Source organism: Xiphophorus hellerii, chromosome 17 (assembly GCF_003331165.1).
Source record: "Xiphophorus hellerii strain 12219 chromosome 17, Xiphophorus_hellerii-4.1, whole genome shotgun sequence".
Taxonomy (NCBI): Eukaryota; Metazoa; Chordata; class Actinopteri; order Cyprinodontiformes; family Poeciliidae; genus Xiphophorus; species Xiphophorus hellerii.
The window spans coordinates 8725554-8742454 of record NC_045688.1 but is presented as its reverse complement, the minus strand read 5'-3'; the positions used below and the strand labels follow the sequence as shown (position 1 = coordinate 8742454).

Here is a 16901-nt window from a genome sequence, read left to right as displayed (position 1 = left end):
CGACAATCCACTGAGATAGTACATTTCGATTTAGTTGTTCTGTTTTTGTAATCATTCTGTAAAAGTTTGGAATCCTGTTTAATGGTTTTATGTCAAAATATGCCATCCATTCTCTGGTTTTTCTCAGGTTCCATATTCAAAACCTGATAGATGTTGTAACATCTGACATAAATTTAGAATGGTTTGTATTTATGATTAAAAAATGGACTCAATTGGAAAAGCATGGGATTCTGACATAAAATGTATCAAGTGTATCACTATTTGTGCTCTCCAACAGCAAGAGAAGCTGGGCGATATCTGCTTCTCTCTCCGATACGTTCCCACTGCGGGCAAGCTGACCGTGGTCATCCTGGAGGCCAAAAACCTGAAAAAAATGGATGTGGGCGGCTTGTCAGGTGAGGAGCTTAAATGATGTTAATATGAACCCAGTGACTATTTCAGTAACAGGGCTTTTGTCTGTAATTATATGGGCACAGCAGTATTCTCTTTGCCTTTTCCACAACACTATTGTTTCTCCATCTTCACACAAACTCTGCTTGAATTTCACATGAATAAATTTGTCTTCTGGTTTACGATAATGTCCATGGGATGCAAGTCTAGCTTGTAATGGTTATTTATTTACATTTTGAAAATTAAGTGAAACATATTTCCGTTTTTACATGATTCATCACTAGAATAAGGTGATGAGCTTCTATATTTTAAAATTACTAGTTATTACCTGGAGCCTTTAAAGCTTTTAAGCTCTGAAAACCTTTTCCTAGTTCTAAGAAAGGGAGGATGTTCATAGATGTCATGGACTGTTTCATAAGTTGGATTTGAGACTTGGAAAAAAATGATTCGTAAATTTTACTGGTTTTGCGACACTTAACTGCACTGAAGTAGAATAATAAATCACCAGGTTACCCCTGTATGCTACTGCATTTTTTATGTAGAGTGCTAGATTACAAGTAAGTAATAAAGACTACATTGGAGGTTGCATAAAATGTTTGTATTGAATTTTAGATACATCCTCTCAAAAATAACGTGGGTATCTATTTTCCTGTTTGGATATTTCTCCTTCTTATGGATGGATTGTGCAGTTTAATGTGCAGTCGTTCAAAAAATCAAGACACCTGCTCTCATATTCATCATTTGAATTCACTTTTAGGAATCGGCATGTTCTCTATCAAATTAGGTCTATTTCTAATGTTTAATTCGAGCATCTTTTTGGTCAGATACATTTAAAGATCCCTCCATACACATACTCTAAAAGCACAAAATCACACTGTAATTTGTCTGTTCCTCCTTGGATTTTTTTCCCTGCACATTCCCCATTGTGCATTTCCCTCTTGCCTCGACTCTTTCCGGCACAATTACCACACACCTGGGTCCACTTGCCTTATGCTTGACAGGCCAGTCTCACTATGTGCCTAAACAACGTGCAGGACAGTAACACAGTGCACATTAAAAGCTCAGGGTTCTCTTTCATTTTTGAAACCAATGTGAGCAGCCATTTGGCCACAATGGGTGAGGGAAACCATCCCCTGCTGCCATTTTATGACAGCAGCATTAGCTCTCACCACTGCCGTTTTTGCATCCTGAGATTGTGAACATTTTGAACTTTCACCACATCAATAAGCTGAGGAAAAATGCTGCCATTTTTGACCAAATAGCTTGAGAACCAGTTTGTTTGTCGCATTTAGCTTTGCCTCTGTACAGCTTGTTTCTTACGGTCAAATTTCACTTTAATTCTTAAGGTTTTTGCTGCTTCTAGTGCTTTTTCTCTGTTAAAAAAACAAAACAAAACAGCATGTAGCAGAGGGATGAAATAACGGGCAGGTCTTCAACAACAATAATTAACTTCGATGCACAGCCAGAGCTTAAGAAGGAGGACATGTAATTGATGGCCTGGGATCAGCCTTCTCCGCTTTTGTCATCCTGTTTACCATGCCTAATTATGGCTCACAGTGGAAGATGTGGGAATTATCATTAACCAATGTATAATCAGACATTATTCTTTTGATTTGCTCCTCATGAAGCAGACTGTGAGCCGACTGGCCTACTGGGCTACTTAAAAAGAAGGCTGCAAAATTTTCTTTTTAAAAGTTCTCGGTGACTTTTCCTGTTTGTGCTTCTTAACCGCCGTGATGTTCAAAGCACCATGTTCTTTAGCTGTCGTCTTAAAATAATCCCACCCTCATTACAGACAACTTACTCCTTTCTGCACTTTGCAGGCTGCACAGTTTATAGCGACAATACAAAGCCATTATGTGGACTTGTAGGCAATCAGATATCACTGAATTGCTTAACTCCAGGGGGCATTTTTTGTCCAACAGCCAAGAAAATGACTTATTCACCCTCATAACCTCTAAAACTCTTTCAGTCTCCCACGGATGTGTCATTCTATTTTGTGCAGTTTATCTAATTGCAGTGCAAAATGGAACATCTACATTTTTCAAGCTAATGCACTGTAATACTGGTATTAGCAACATCAGAAATGATTCAGAGGTCTAGTGAAAGGCTAACTTCCTGAGACTAACTCAGTATGATGATGTTAAGACTAAGAAAGTGTTTTCTTTGCCTCGTTTTGTACTTCTCGAAGTGCCTCGGAGAGGCAGCATAAAACCAAGTAATGGCCTGCAAAAAGTGGGGTTATCAAAGCACACAGGTGCTGTTTGGACGGTAATGAAGCTGCGCTGCCCTGAACCCGAGGCGCTATCTCCGCATCACGTCTTTCTGCTGGAAGGTTTCTTTGTCTTATGCTTCTGACTGGTACCACAGGGAGGCTTCCTCCAAGTTTCTATGTAAGCCAGGGATCATTAGGTTGATGTAAAAGCAATTTCAAAGTGATTAGAGAACACTTTTAAATTTAAATGTCTTTTTATTTTTGAGAATTATTTAAGCTTCAAACTGTGACACTTGAATGTTTACCTAAAAGCTTAATTACCAGGTTGAACTCACACTTCTAACTTTTAAAGCTGCCATTAATAGATCTGAGTAATTTGTCTGACTACTTATCTTTGGCTGATGAACTATGCTGATTTCAATTAAAGCAATGTTTTACCATTGAAGCTTTTGGGGTATATAATTTGGATATGATCTCTTATTGCCAAAATAGTTTGAACCCTTATGGCAAATTATGCATTTCACTGCTGATCAACATTCAAATGTATTGGAAAAGTTGTTTATTGAGTTATAGATCATCAGCTGGGAGTTTTTTGCTTTACATGCCTGTTGACTTTCACCTTCTGGACATACTTTTAATGTAATTTTAATGTGTGTGCACTTTCTTTTCTGACATTATTGTTCAAATCTTACTTGTCAGATTTCATTGGGTTGTTTAACATTTCTAAATCTTACTGAACAAAGATTACATGTGGGATTCTTCGAGGTTTGATTCTTAGGCTTCAATTTTCCCTCTACCTCCCCTTATTTTGACCTAAATGCTTAGAAAACACGCAGATTTTAAGATTTCTGGTCAATTTCTAACCCATTTTCAAAGTAACAGAAAGTTCTCAACAGGAAAAAAGGTGGTGGTTCTTCTTCTTCAGTCTCTCCCGCTAGTGGAAATTTGTTAAAATAAAAGGACTGAGCTGGAGATGTGGGTAATGCTCCAGTGTGCTGCGAGGGAAGATCTGACCAAAAAAGTGAAGCTTTTGATTCACAGGTTTGTCTACATTCTGACCCTCATAATATGTCTCATGACTGACAGAGATCACAACAGCTGAAATTAGCTTTTCCTGTTGGTTGGGAAGGCTCTGCATTAGAAATAAGAAGCTCTATCAATAAAGTAAAGCCATCAAAAGAAGTTTGCGGAGTTGCTCAGACTTCTGATCAAGATGCCTCCTGGGTGCCTAAGATTTCCCAGGCTACCTCAGTCAAAAAGAAACCGCAGGATCTCCCTGAATGAGCCAGAGAATGCTGGTGTGAAGAGTAATGTTTGTGTTTCCTCCTCTTGCATACGCTAATAAAAGTTAATAGATCAAATGTTTTTAAAAAATTTGGTATGAAGACTATGATTAAATCAGGTGAGCTAAACACTTTAAAAGCTTCTACTCTGGGTGAGGCTTGTTCCAGTCATGTACACTATGACACTAAAGGCCTCTACTAGATAGTAAAGAGCTTGTTAATGTGGATGTGGACCACAGAGAAGAGTTTTTACTGTAAATGCTTGTGTGTCTGTTGGAGACATAGGACTCACCACTGAGCTGAGTGTGTAAAACTGAACCGACAGCCACCCCTGGGTGCACCCACCATGGCAAATCCTAAATGATGGGAGGAAAGCTAAGATGACAGGCGAGCTATATTTAACTGAGCAGTATTGGTGTTCATTTGGCACAACTCTGCAGGCGCCCACAGTGGCCACACTCCAGGAAATATCTGAAGATGTTCTGTATCTGTACAAAACCTGTACTGCAGAATCGATTTCAGGCATCTCCACTCCGATGAGGGAGAAAAGGAGTCACCACTTTAAGCACTTCCCAGCTTGAAATTCAAAAAATTAGACAGTTTTAGGAACTTGACTCCACTCTGTCATGGATTTGGGTCGGAGCTTATCCACAGTCCTGTGTCTAGCTTACAGAGGAAGATGTATGGATCACTAATGATGCACTCCCCTCCCAAAAAAAAAGACCTGGGCCCAGATCCAGGGCGCAGATGAGTAACCCTCTGGGCAGAGAAGACAAGTCCCCGCTGTACGCATATGTGAGGAAGCACTCTTGCATCACAAGAGCTCCCATTCAACCGTAAAATGGGAGCGATTACATTCGTCTGGGAGGAGACGGAAAAATGGGCCGGATATGAGGTACAACGAGCCTCCCGAAACCCAATAATGCCAAACAGTCATCTGCTGGCTGCAAAGATAAGAGCATCTGGATGGCCCTGATGTGGCATCACATGTGTTATCATGTGTAATCCCATTCAGCTGCCTCATTGTATTTTTTGGGCATAAAGAAACAGTAGAAATGACTATTGTAGCTTTGCTTTATTTTTAGATTTAAAAGTGTGAATAAGGGAATCAGGCTTTCAAAATAAAAACAATAGAATACCATTCTTTACTTTCTTTTATGCAACTAAGGAAAAAACCAGGTGCAAAACTTGATGACAGCAAAAAAACAAAACTATTTGAACAAAGCCATCATAATCCATTCTTGCCAAGTGTTTAAAATGTTATTAGAGGGAGCACAGTAAAATAAAGAACTAAGATGATTTCTCCTTTATATTATGTAAGCCTTAAATATCTAAATTAACACTGTTTTCCATTTTAAAACGGTGAACATAAACTATCCTGGCATCCTTAATTGTGCTTTTATTGCTTTATAATGTTTGTTTTTGTCTCTTGGAACAATTAGGCCAAAAATACTGTTTGTTATTAAAAACTGTGTTGGTGATATCAGGTCTTGTTATATTTTGGGATGAGGATTAGACTACACTGTTTGTTTTATGTATTTTGCATACTTTATCTTTGTTTCTGATAATAACAAAAATATTAGAATTTTGTAAGTTAAATATTTATTTCAACTTTGCTTGTTGCCATATAACACATTTTATAGACCTCAAACATAGTTCAGTGTTTAATTTGTTAAATCCACTGTCCAGGCTCCATGTTGCTGTTTAATATAGTACATGTTTGTGTTGGATAAGCTGTACATGTGAATACTTTTGGATGCATTCGTTTCCTGCGACAATAACAGTCACTTCCACTCCCATGCACTCAGCCCTCCTTCACTGTTTTCATCTTCCCAGCGCTTCAGCTCCTCTCAGCAGGAGAGTAATAATGGACACCCACTCCATTAGAGGCCTGTTACCTTTTCACTCTCTGTCATCTATTTATTCTGCTGCTTTTCTCCATCCCCAATTCTGTTTACACCGTTTTCTCTCTATTTTCATGTCAGATGCCTTGCTCCAGTCCGCCACTCTGCAGTCAGGCCCTTATCCCTCTAAATTGGATGAAAGATTAAAGGAGCTAAGCTCATTCAGTTGTTGCTGCTACTGGAAATCTTGCGTTCTCTTCTAAGAATATTTTCTCTACCATCCAAACATGGCCTCTCTCAAACTTTATAAAGACTTTGTGCATATTGAATCCAGAGATAAATCCAGATTATCCAAGTCAGTGGTGTGTCATCGACTAATTATGAGATCTGATTCAGTTTTGGTGCTTATCCATTCTGATGCTCTGAGGCTTGGTGGAGGATATTGTTAGCTCTAGATCTCATTTGATCACTAATATCATTGTGAGTATTTGTTCCTTCCTCACGTGCTTCAAGTTTTACTAATTGGTGAATTACAAAGAAAATATTGCCATAATTCAGAGAAAAACTTTTTTTTTGTTTTTGCTTTTTCGGTTTTTTCTGTTGGGACATTTAAGGACATTCATTTGAATAAATAAATGTTTTGAAACCAGATCCACAAATGTGAGGGGTGAAAGCTCACGAAGTCCTCGCTTACCTTGGGGTTTTTTTTTATTTTTAAAGAACTTATTAAAAGTTGGGTTAGAGTTGCCTGCTATGTTGGATACAAAATTGTTTAAACTGAAAAATATAAAATGTTTAATATGTCAGACAGTTCCATCAAGCTTATGTCAAACTTAAAATTTACTGGGGGAGAAAAAAACTTTTTTTTTCTTAAGAAAATAATTTAAAACTATCTGAGAAGTTCTGCTTTTCCTTTAAGTTAAAAACCAGAGTTTCTGTTGGATTGGGGTATTTTACAAACCTGTTTTTCAAAGTAGTCTGAGTTTGTTTTAATCTTTTTAAAGTGATTTTAGCAGTAAATACCCAGCTTTTCTGAAGCATTTTGCTTATTTTTTCCCTGTTTCTTCCTTACAGTTAGAAGAACTTTAAATTTGATAAAGTATATTTTCCCTTTCCTAAATGTTGAGAAGAAAATGTGCAGCAAAGTTTTTTTTTTACAAACTCTTAGACCAATAAAAAAGAAGGCATGTTAGAATTATCCAGAATCAAACATATGAGTCAACTAGAAACGTTTGCAGTAGTTTAAGTTTAATATTATAATCTGAGATTAAACAGCTTTAGCAAATGCAGAAATGACCGCATGAGTTCAAAACTCATTAATTACACTGTAAATCTATAAATCCTCCTAATTCAAACACCATTAGACTGACAGTAATGCTAACTTGTTTACAATATTTCTAGTGTTAAAAGAACTTATGGGGGTATATTAGTGATTACAGGGAACAGATTTGAAGTGAATAAAGAAATTTGATCCATAATAAGTATAATACTGACATTCTGAGATTACATTTGTTGGTTTATCAAACAACTTTTGGGATAATTTTCTCTCCGAAGAATAAATATTCCTTCATTTTCCTCATTTTTATAAAAGAGACTAGCAGCTATGCTGTGTATGAGATGGAGAGGAATATAAATTGACAGGAGCGGTGAATATTATACCCAATACTGAATCCTTTTTCATCTTTTTATCCCTTTGTGTGTCTGTAGAAATTGCAGTGGACCTTGTTACATTCTTCTCCTGCCCATAGTTTAGTCTCATTAGGCTCCCTATGAATGTGCAAATTAACTGCCTCACCTGGTCCCTCATAATGGCTCGATTAAAGCCAAAATATAAAATAAAAAGCCTTTATTTCATAATTTGAAAAGATGATTGTTCCCGTCTTTAGGAATTCAATCTCATTTGCCGAGCTCCCCTCTTAAGTATAATTTTGGTTACAGTTTGGAGAACATAAACAAATTGGATGGATAAATGAAAGCAATAGGTGGCTTGCGGTTTTCAGGAGGACACTCAGCATGATTGCCAGAGAGCAGGAGAGGACGAACAAAGCAGACCAATTGGGCGCCACTTCAGGTGGCGTTCGGACAGATGACAATGAGGCTCTTGAGAAAAGAAGGTTAACTGACTGATGCAAACACAAGAGGCTGATAGCCATCATTTGTAACCTCATACAGAGCTGTTGATCTATTGTAGCATATATTTTCTAAGGATTTTGCTCCTTTTAGCTCATATATTTAATGGCTTTTGGAAGCCATTCTAACTGTGCAATATTAGCCTTCTGTAAAACAACACAGCTGGTTGGTACAGGAAGTTAGAAAAGTAGCAGTTATCAAACTGGTTCAGCTATAAACCACTACTTTCAAAGTCAGTGGGTGATGCTTTATTTACATGTATTATTTTTTAAAAGAAATTGGCAGAAAAGATAAATGTTAATATTATAAATTTTCTGTCCACCTGACCTGACCCTTGTTTTTGCGGTGTTCCTCAGAGTTTAGTTCTCTGTCCTCTTATTCTTTTGACTTTTCCATCGAATCGAACAAGAAAGTAGTGTGATTTAGGTGTTGCTTTAAAATACATCCACACTTGCCTCAGACCTTAAACAAGAGAAGTTTGGTTTGATTTAACTTCAGACAATGAGGACAAAAAGTGTCTTGTGAAAAGTGACATCCTGTGTATGTATAAGTATGGTTTCAATTGCACACTGAAATTGTTTTGCAGAAGGTTTCATTTTAAATATCAAATTTGTTGCTCCTGTTTTCTAGATCCATACGTGAAGATCCACCTCATGCAAAATGGAAAGAGGCTGAAGAAGAAGAAAACGACAATCAAGAAGAACACCCTCAACCCTTACTACAACGAGTCCTTTAGCTTTGAAGTTCCGTTTGAACAAATCCAGGTACATTTCTTCTGTCTTAAAAATCCTGTCTTCTAATTGGTAAGTTGCCAACAAGTTAGAGGGAAAGATAATCTTTGTATGTTAGCTGTAATAAATAGGACTTCATTTAGCAAATAATTATTTTAGCATCTTTTTCATCATAACAGTTTAATCAAAGGCAATTCAGTTTAAATCGGCCTCGGTTCTCCAATTAGATGAGCCAGTTGCTGAGTGGTTGTGATTCTCTGCAGTCTGTTATTGTGTGCGGCATTTATCTCATTTATCTGTTTGTAGAATTTCTTACAGCGTAATGATCATCAAACCTATCAACATCAAGCTGATTTTAACCAATTGTTACAGCAGCGATGATGTTCTTTGGGCTACAGGAGGAAGGAAAAAATTGAGTCTTTTATTCAAAATAGGTAAATCCGTTGACTCGGAAAGTATGAAAAAACAAACAAGATGATCTTCTCTGGCAGGGTGGTAATTGAGTGAAATTAATTAAACCTGTCACAGCTCACCAATTACGAGTTTGATACCCCACAATCAATGTAATCAGATCTGATCCCAATCAGTACTTGTGTGCCGGCTACCTGTTTATCACCAAGGTGGATTGAATCGATTGAATCAGAAGCGTGTCATTGATTGAATTTATTGAACACTTTTCGGATGGCACTAAGCAGACTTTAAAGACCTAATTTGTCTTGGACAAATCAGTCAAACACTCTGAGCTGGCTGTAAACGTTAAACTAATGAGCTGTTTAAATATCTTCTCCATCACCGATGGCTCCTGAACGCTATGAAATCTGCTGACTTTAATTACATTCTCACACCCACATATTATCGATGTCTTTGAGGAACACAGTTTAAATTGTTGATCGGTCTCTCTCTCCCTTTTTACTTCAACTTGTTTACTTTTCCAACAAGTTACACTTGATAAAAAGTGTTGAATTCATTTTAGTTCTGGTTTAACTCTGAGAAATGTTTCTGTTTTGTTATGTATTTCTTCTTTTTTTATTTTTTGTTACACCTAAATGGTTCCTATGATTAACCAGAGTAAATACAACAAACAGTTTGATTTTATTAAGCCCAACATATTTAATTTTCTTGCTTAAAATTTACTTTCAAGACAGGAGCGTGTCTCCTGAACTCAACAGCCCCTGAGGAACACTTGGTTAATCTAAACGGGAAGCAATACAGATTTACAAATCACAGAGCAAACATATAAGAACCTTTCTAATTAGAGTAGCTAGTTTATCTCTGATTGAGATGAAGAGTCAAAGCAGAAGATTTTGACTTTCCAGATGAAACCACTACATAGATTTAGTCTGAGGAAGAAACCTGCTGATTTTCCATATTAATGAATCAAGGTGTCTGCTGATTCAGAATCAAACGAAGCCTTATTTCAATAAGCAAACTAGAGGTGAACTGCAGCTATAAAGCCAAGCTAACCCCAACTGGCCTTGAGGGAACCTTATTCAGTGTTTCATTACATGCTGTATTAGCCACGCTCTTTTAAAGCAGTGGCTTGGATCGCACAGCGGCGGCGATGGCGGCTCCATCTCAGTGTGCCTGTGGATAGAAACTTAATCAGGCTGCTTCATGCACTAATTCATATTCTGAGCTGTGGATTGATGCTCAGGTCACTGTTCTTTGCAGCTTCATTTTGAATAAACACACACTGAAGCTGAGGGCTGGAGTCCGAGGAATCAAACAATCAAGTAGCAGTCAATAAAACGCCTCTGCTTCTCTCAGAGGAAACTTTATGGTTTCTGTGGAATAAAGAGAAGCACATGTAGTAAACATTGTAGACTTGTTCTACAAACCAGAATGATGCATGCAAAGTGGAAAAACAGCAGCAGGGATTGTGTGAAGAAAGACATTTCAATGACGTTGGTGTTTTTAATTTATCTTTAAATGGGCATTATTATGTAAAATTTACTTTTTTGATTTTACATCCCTTTATGTTGTTGTTCCCTCATCCAAAACATACCTGGAGTGTTGCCTTGATTCTTTCATGCATGTTTTATGAGTGTGAGAAAACCCCTCCCTCATGACTCCTTCAGATTAGCCAGCAGGAATTAGCAAACACCTGGTGAAACTCTGCATGTGCTGAGCTCATCATACAAGCTACTTCTCAATGCAACACTGGTAAAAACGTTTAGAGTTAATAGAGGAGTGATGTTGTGTTGAGTTCCTGAAGGCAGAGATTCAGAAAGAGCTTTCTTAAGGAGACAGAGGCCTAATTTCAAGGCATTAAATTAGAAAATCTAATTCTTTTTGTCATATTTGATATATACAGCATTTCTATGACAACAGGGGGTAGCATAGTTACTTGATTGTGATATAAAATGATACAGTAGCTGGAAAATACATAATCATGCCCCTTTAAAACCAAGATGTCATAGTTAGTGGTCCTGCAACAAAAAAGCGCTGTTAGGGATTCCTAAAGCAGCTAAAACAGAAACTTGAGTGTTTCTAAAACAAACTGTACGTCTGCTGTCTTCCCCGCCTCCCATCTCTTCCTCCCACTGCAGAAAGTCCAAGTTGTTATAACTGTTCTGGACTATGACAAGATCGGCAAGAACGACGCCATTGGCAAGGTGTTCGTGGGCCTGAACAGCACGGGCACAGAGTTGCGCCACTGGTCCGACATGCTGGCCAACCCGCGGAGACCAATCGCCCAGTGGCACGTGCTGAAGCCCGAGGAGGAGGTGGACGCGCAGCTCGCCACCAAGAAATAGGCAGGGCCACTTTCAGCTCCTTGCCTTGTAGTACTCTTTAGCCAGTATGTGTAAATACCTCAGTGATATATGGGTCCATCCATCTAAGCCCTCCCTTTACCTTCTGATTACAGAGTAAATCAATCAAACGTCCCACTTTTCTTTTTCTGTTAGGTTCTCCGTTTCTCTGATTTGATTGGTTTCCTCCTCTGAGCCCTTCACCACCACGACCAAAAGCCCCCTTCTTTTAAGCAATATGATCTGTATAGATAGCGCATGACTGAAAGAGTTTATTGTACCACAGTTGTATATATAAGTATGCAGACAAAAATGATTTCTAGTTTCTGTGTTTGTATGTTGTTACCCGTTTCCTAATCTGTGTATATCTCGATGTTTTTAATAAGATGTTCTATTTTAAATTATGTAAATGCAGATATAGAGGAAAGCTAATATTATATATCCCAGGATTTAAAAATGCTACCTTATTGCTTTATTGCATTCCAGAGTAAAAAGACAATTAACTCCAACCTACGAGTGAGGAAAATGTTCAGATCGTAAAGGACAGCGTCTGGTTTTAAGTTCAGCATCAAGCATAGAAAAACAGATGAATATAAACCAATACAAGGCCATTATCTGCTATGGTTCTGTTGGGGAAATTATGCTGGATATTTTACAAGCACATGACTCCTGATGACGTACTTAGTTCTCTACCAGGATCTGCAGTATTTGTTTGGGTTGAACAGATCACAGTTGAGTCTGTCATCTTTTCATATTTGGCCAGATATTTTTGTTTTTTGTCAAAATTTGTTGAGAAACAGACCTGATGTTTGGGAGGGGTCGAAAAAAAGCACCAAGCTGTAGCCATTGTGCCCTTAATCTTGTTTGACAATATTTTGTTTGAACAGCCTTGTTGTACTTGGAAGTGTCACCTTTTAAGAAGATTAAAAAAGAAAAATGCAGATCTGGACTTAAGAGGACTATTTTTAGCGCAAATCAGCGTGTTGACTATTTTTAGTAAAGTGCATGATACTTTTTATTTTTACGATCTTTTACTTAAGGCCGGCAAACACCAGGGGGAGCTCTCCTGTTATGATTCCCTTGCCTTCTAACAGTGGAGTGGCCTGAAAAAAAAGACAAAAAAATCAATCTTTTCCTCAACAGGATGTTGAGCTTCTAAACACTGCCATTCAGGGAGGCGGCTTGACTTAAGACCCTCTCTTCATGCACACTCCCACTCGTTAGTGGTCGTAGCTTCGGTTTTTTGGGAACAATGTCTCTGCAGTGGTGCCCTAAATCGCAGCCTTTGCTTTGCGTTGCCTTCTCACAGTGACAATAGAGCTAGCCATGTTTTACTGCCAATTTTAACTTTTATGTGGCTGCTGTTTTTGCACTGGACGTCTTTGAAACTCGCTCGTTGACTTCTCCAGAGAGCGTGTTTGCTTTGTGTTGGGACACCTGCAGAGGGAGCCAGAGATCCTCACAAGGACAAATTGCGTTTTCTTTTTAAGCAGGCAAGGAATTAAAAATAGAGGTGTGGGGAAATTGGCCCATCAATTTAGTAAACTGTACATTAGTAGTATTGGTTTGTTTTTAGGAGACATTTGTAGACTTTTTATGCACAGAATATAATTTCAGATTATGTTTGTTTTGTTTTTTCAGTTTTATGCTGCTGAAAGGTTTAAGTGAACATTTCAACTCCAGTGCTCGAAAATTATGCTGTTTTGCTTGTTCTAAAACAAGAAATTATCCTTTTCTCCTAAACTGCTCTCACAATGGAGTGTAAACCACTCCAAGAGTGCTCAAAATAGAAACAATGGGCTTTAATCCATATTCCAAGGGTACAATTTGAAGAAAAGATTCCTTAATTCCTTAGTATAAAGGATAAGAATCTAGTGTATGCATACAGTTTCCTAAGCTGAGACAACAGATTGTGTGCATACAGTTTGTATAACTACAGTAACAGGTTGCAATTTGTACAGAAAATTCCCTAAACTGGGAGAACAGACCGCAACCGGTACAAATGGTTTTCAAACCTGCAGATTCTAATCCATGCATACAAATTCCCAAGCTGACAGGATTCATTCCCATCTAATCTGAAGGAATGAATTTCAACCCTACTGTTTGGTTTTCAAACTGCTGGAATAGATTCCAATCTGTGCTTCCTACGCTGTGGAGAATATTTGCGTTCCATGGTTAGGTTTCCTCAACTAAACACAACTGATTGCAATCGTACCACTTTCAAAAGTGCAGGAACAGATAGCAGTTGTTTATGGAGTCTCTTATACTGATGAAACTGACTGTAATCCACACATATAGTTTCCCAATTTTATTTTAATGAGTAGATTGTTGTATGTGTTTAGTTTTCCAAAGTGAATGTTTGAATTTCAAATTGTAGTTTCTGAGTAGGTTTGAAATCTGATTACATTCAGTGCATCTGGTTTTCTAAACTGTGAAGAAACTGACTGCAAATTCCTCTGTACAGTTTTCTAAACTGAAGGAACATATGGTAATCTGTGTATATTTTTTATAAACTAAAGAAAGGTACAATAATTATGCACAGAGGAGATGAGTTGCGTAGGTTTCCTAACCTAGAGCACACATTGCAGTCCATGCATATCTTTTATAAACTGAGAGAACAGATTTCAAACTTCGTACAGTTTCCTGAACCAACAAAACGTATTTCCCCCACCTACATTTTTTTATTCCACCTCCTTGCCTGTGTTGGGCTCCGCACCATTAGGCCAACAGCTTCAGATTACTTTTGTCGCTAACCTGGAGAGCAGGTAAACAACCGTAAAAGTTAATGGTCTGCTGTGTCCATCGTGTCCTTTACTTACGGGTCCAATTAGGAGCAGAATAATCCATGAAAACCATGAAGTCTCTTATCTTGGAGGAACCTCTTGCATATACTCAATGCTTATATTTCAGGAGGACTTTCTAAATGTTTTCAATGTTATTGTGTAGTTGATAGCACTATTATGAAAAAGCTACTTGTCATTCCATAGGAGTCTCTGAGGACTGCTTTGTGTATCACTGTGACTGCCGTGTGTGCTTAGAGATGTAGATTTATCAGTAGGTAGCGAGTTCGTTCTGTAGTGATGTCGTAGCGTTTAACGCCATCCCTCCTCCCCTTCTACACGCAAACAGAGAGACAGAGTGAGCGTGCACGCCGCCTGACGTCACGCGTTTTTATCTGAGCGGGTCGCTTTCACACAGCATTTTGTTGAGCACTGTGCAATACTTGTATGTTCATCCCATAGTGTAAAAATCAGCAAGGATGGCGTTTGTCCTTCCCGGCGAGGCGGTACGGACCGTAGATCCAGCTTGTTCACCTCCTTTTAGGGTTTTCCTCCCTCTTTTCTTCTTTTTTTTTCGCAGGTTCGTTTTTCTCCTCTTGCACACAATTCCAGCATCAGACGCTTCAGGGAGTCTCAGTTCAAAACCAAACAAGATAAATATCCCTAAAAATGCCATGTATATATCCACATCATGTCAGAAGTAAATAAAACAGTGATATAAATACATCCATTTAGCAACTAGTGTCATTCAACATTTTAAATCTCATCATTATTAATTTTCTGCCTTATTGAGTCAAAATCCCTTTTTTATATTTGAGAAGAAACTCTGAATGTACAGTACAAACTGTGTTGGTGTAGATTTCTTTAATCGTGAGATTATTAGATGTACTTTGCACTTTTTGTTGTAATAAAAAAAGTAAACATAGTAACTTAAATGATTTTTAAACTCTACATTCATAATTTGTGTAACTTTCCTGTCTATAAACGTCCACACAGCTTCAACCATGTTGAGGGCTAAAAGTGTCACAATTCATTAAAATAATTTACATTTGTGATGAATAGATAAAAAAAAAAAAATCAAAAATCTTATTTAAATGCATGACTAAATACACAATACAATCAATGTGAGTATTCATTTATATTCTGAGCAACAATCAATCATGAAATGAATAATCTGCACCGCAACTCAACTCTTACCCAATCATATTGTGTATAGCTGCATTAGCCCCGCCCACCGATTGGAACGACATTAATCTAAATAGATCTTCAGCATACAAGTGAAATTTTAGTGATACATTTAAATGTTGTGTATTTATTGAATTACTGAAACCGTTTAATGTTTTTAAATACATGTATTTTCTATTTTATTTGAATTATCACACGCATCGGTTAGTTATTTTTGACCAAGTTGAAAACTGCAACAGATACATAAATGTATATGTTTATTTTTTGAGAAATAAAACAGCAAAAACATGTCAATTTGTTAAATACACAATTAAATTTGGAAATATGGAAATTATTAAGTAAAACTTTCAATTATCTTCTCTTAAAATTATGTATTATAATACTCTTTAATTATTTCATATTTCCTGTGCCACAGTCCATCATGAGATAATTTAATTAAAATTTTATGTAATTCATAAGATTAAAGAAAATCAACACAAACTGAATAAATTACATGTAAGAAAGTACTTTTATTTCTTTACTTGTGCTTCTAATTTTACTTCAATTATCACACAACAATGAACAAATTAATATTGAATTGTCTCACTTTTGGCCATCAATACATCTCCTCTCTTGGACTTGAGAGAATGTTTTTATTTGACATTTTTCACGTTAGATCCATTAAACCAACAACAGCTTCAGATTTCAACAAAAACTATAAAAGGATTAAACTCCGAGGCCTCGGCGAATCCGGGCCATGCTGAAGAAATTATCCGATCAAACAGAGACGCATCAGGGAATTCAGTAACGGAGGGCAGCGTTGCAGAACCCATCAGATCGTGAGGTGGAAAAAAAATAAAAACTCACTAAACAAAAAGCCATTATTACCTGCACTGCAGCGCCACGCCCTCCCCCGCCCCCGTAATACGGTTTCCTACCAAAGCGTGCAAGTATAATCAACACAATAAAAAAATCTCCCCTGGAAAAAGCTGATCAAGCTCTCTGTGTGACAAGATTCTCTCCAGCGACAAAGCCACACTGACCTTTCAGAAGCAAAGCTGTGTAAAGTATTAGAATCTGATGCTGTAGAAAGATCCTAGTTGCCTTTGTGTATATCAACTGCCTGCTTGAGTATTTTGTGTGTGGAAGTTTTCTCTGTAATCTCGTAGAACTGTTTGGGGTGTTTTTTCCTGCCATGTTGCTCGCAGCCAGAGCGGGCCGCTGACGGTTATATTTGCTGTGTATACCTTCATTTTCTGATGAGGTGTTTTACAGTTTCGTTTCACTTTGTGTAGTGATTCACTCTGTGGAGTTTTCTGACTGTTGTTATATAACTTCATATACACAAATGATCAATAAAAATGTTTTATTTCCTGTTGATACGTTTCATGGCGTGTTTTTATTGCAGTGCTCCACAACTGAAAAGCAAAAATGTTTTTTCTTTGTTATATGTGCGGTGCATGTTGGCCAGATTTTTAGAAGTATCGCCTTGCAGCAGGAAGGTCCAGGGTTCGAATCTTGCGTGGAATTTGCTTGTCCTCTCTGCATGCATGGGTTCTTTCCAGGTTCTTCCTTTTCCAATGACCGCTGAAGATAGCCACTGACCCCCCA

At 37.6% G+C, this 16901-nt stretch overlaps 1 protein-coding gene across 5 annotated transcripts in view; it reads left to right on the top strand.

Annotated features, from left to right (window-relative positions):
• syt1a (synaptotagmin Ia) overlaps positions 1–16670 on the top strand; it is a 151781-nt gene extending 135111 nt beyond the window's left edge. For all 5 annotated transcript variants that reach the window (XM_032589045.1, XM_032589046.1, XM_032589042.1 and 2 more), the window contains 3 exons: positions 278–395; positions 8493–8626; positions 11143–16670. In XM_032589045.1, the coding sequence (XP_032444936.1) occupies positions 278–395; positions 8493–8626; positions 11143–11349 (459 nt within the window). In that variant the 3' untranslated portion in view covers positions 11350–16670. The remainder of the gene's footprint in view (positions 1–277; positions 396–8492; positions 8627–11142) is intronic.
• Positions 16671–16901: the final 231 nt, after the last annotated feature.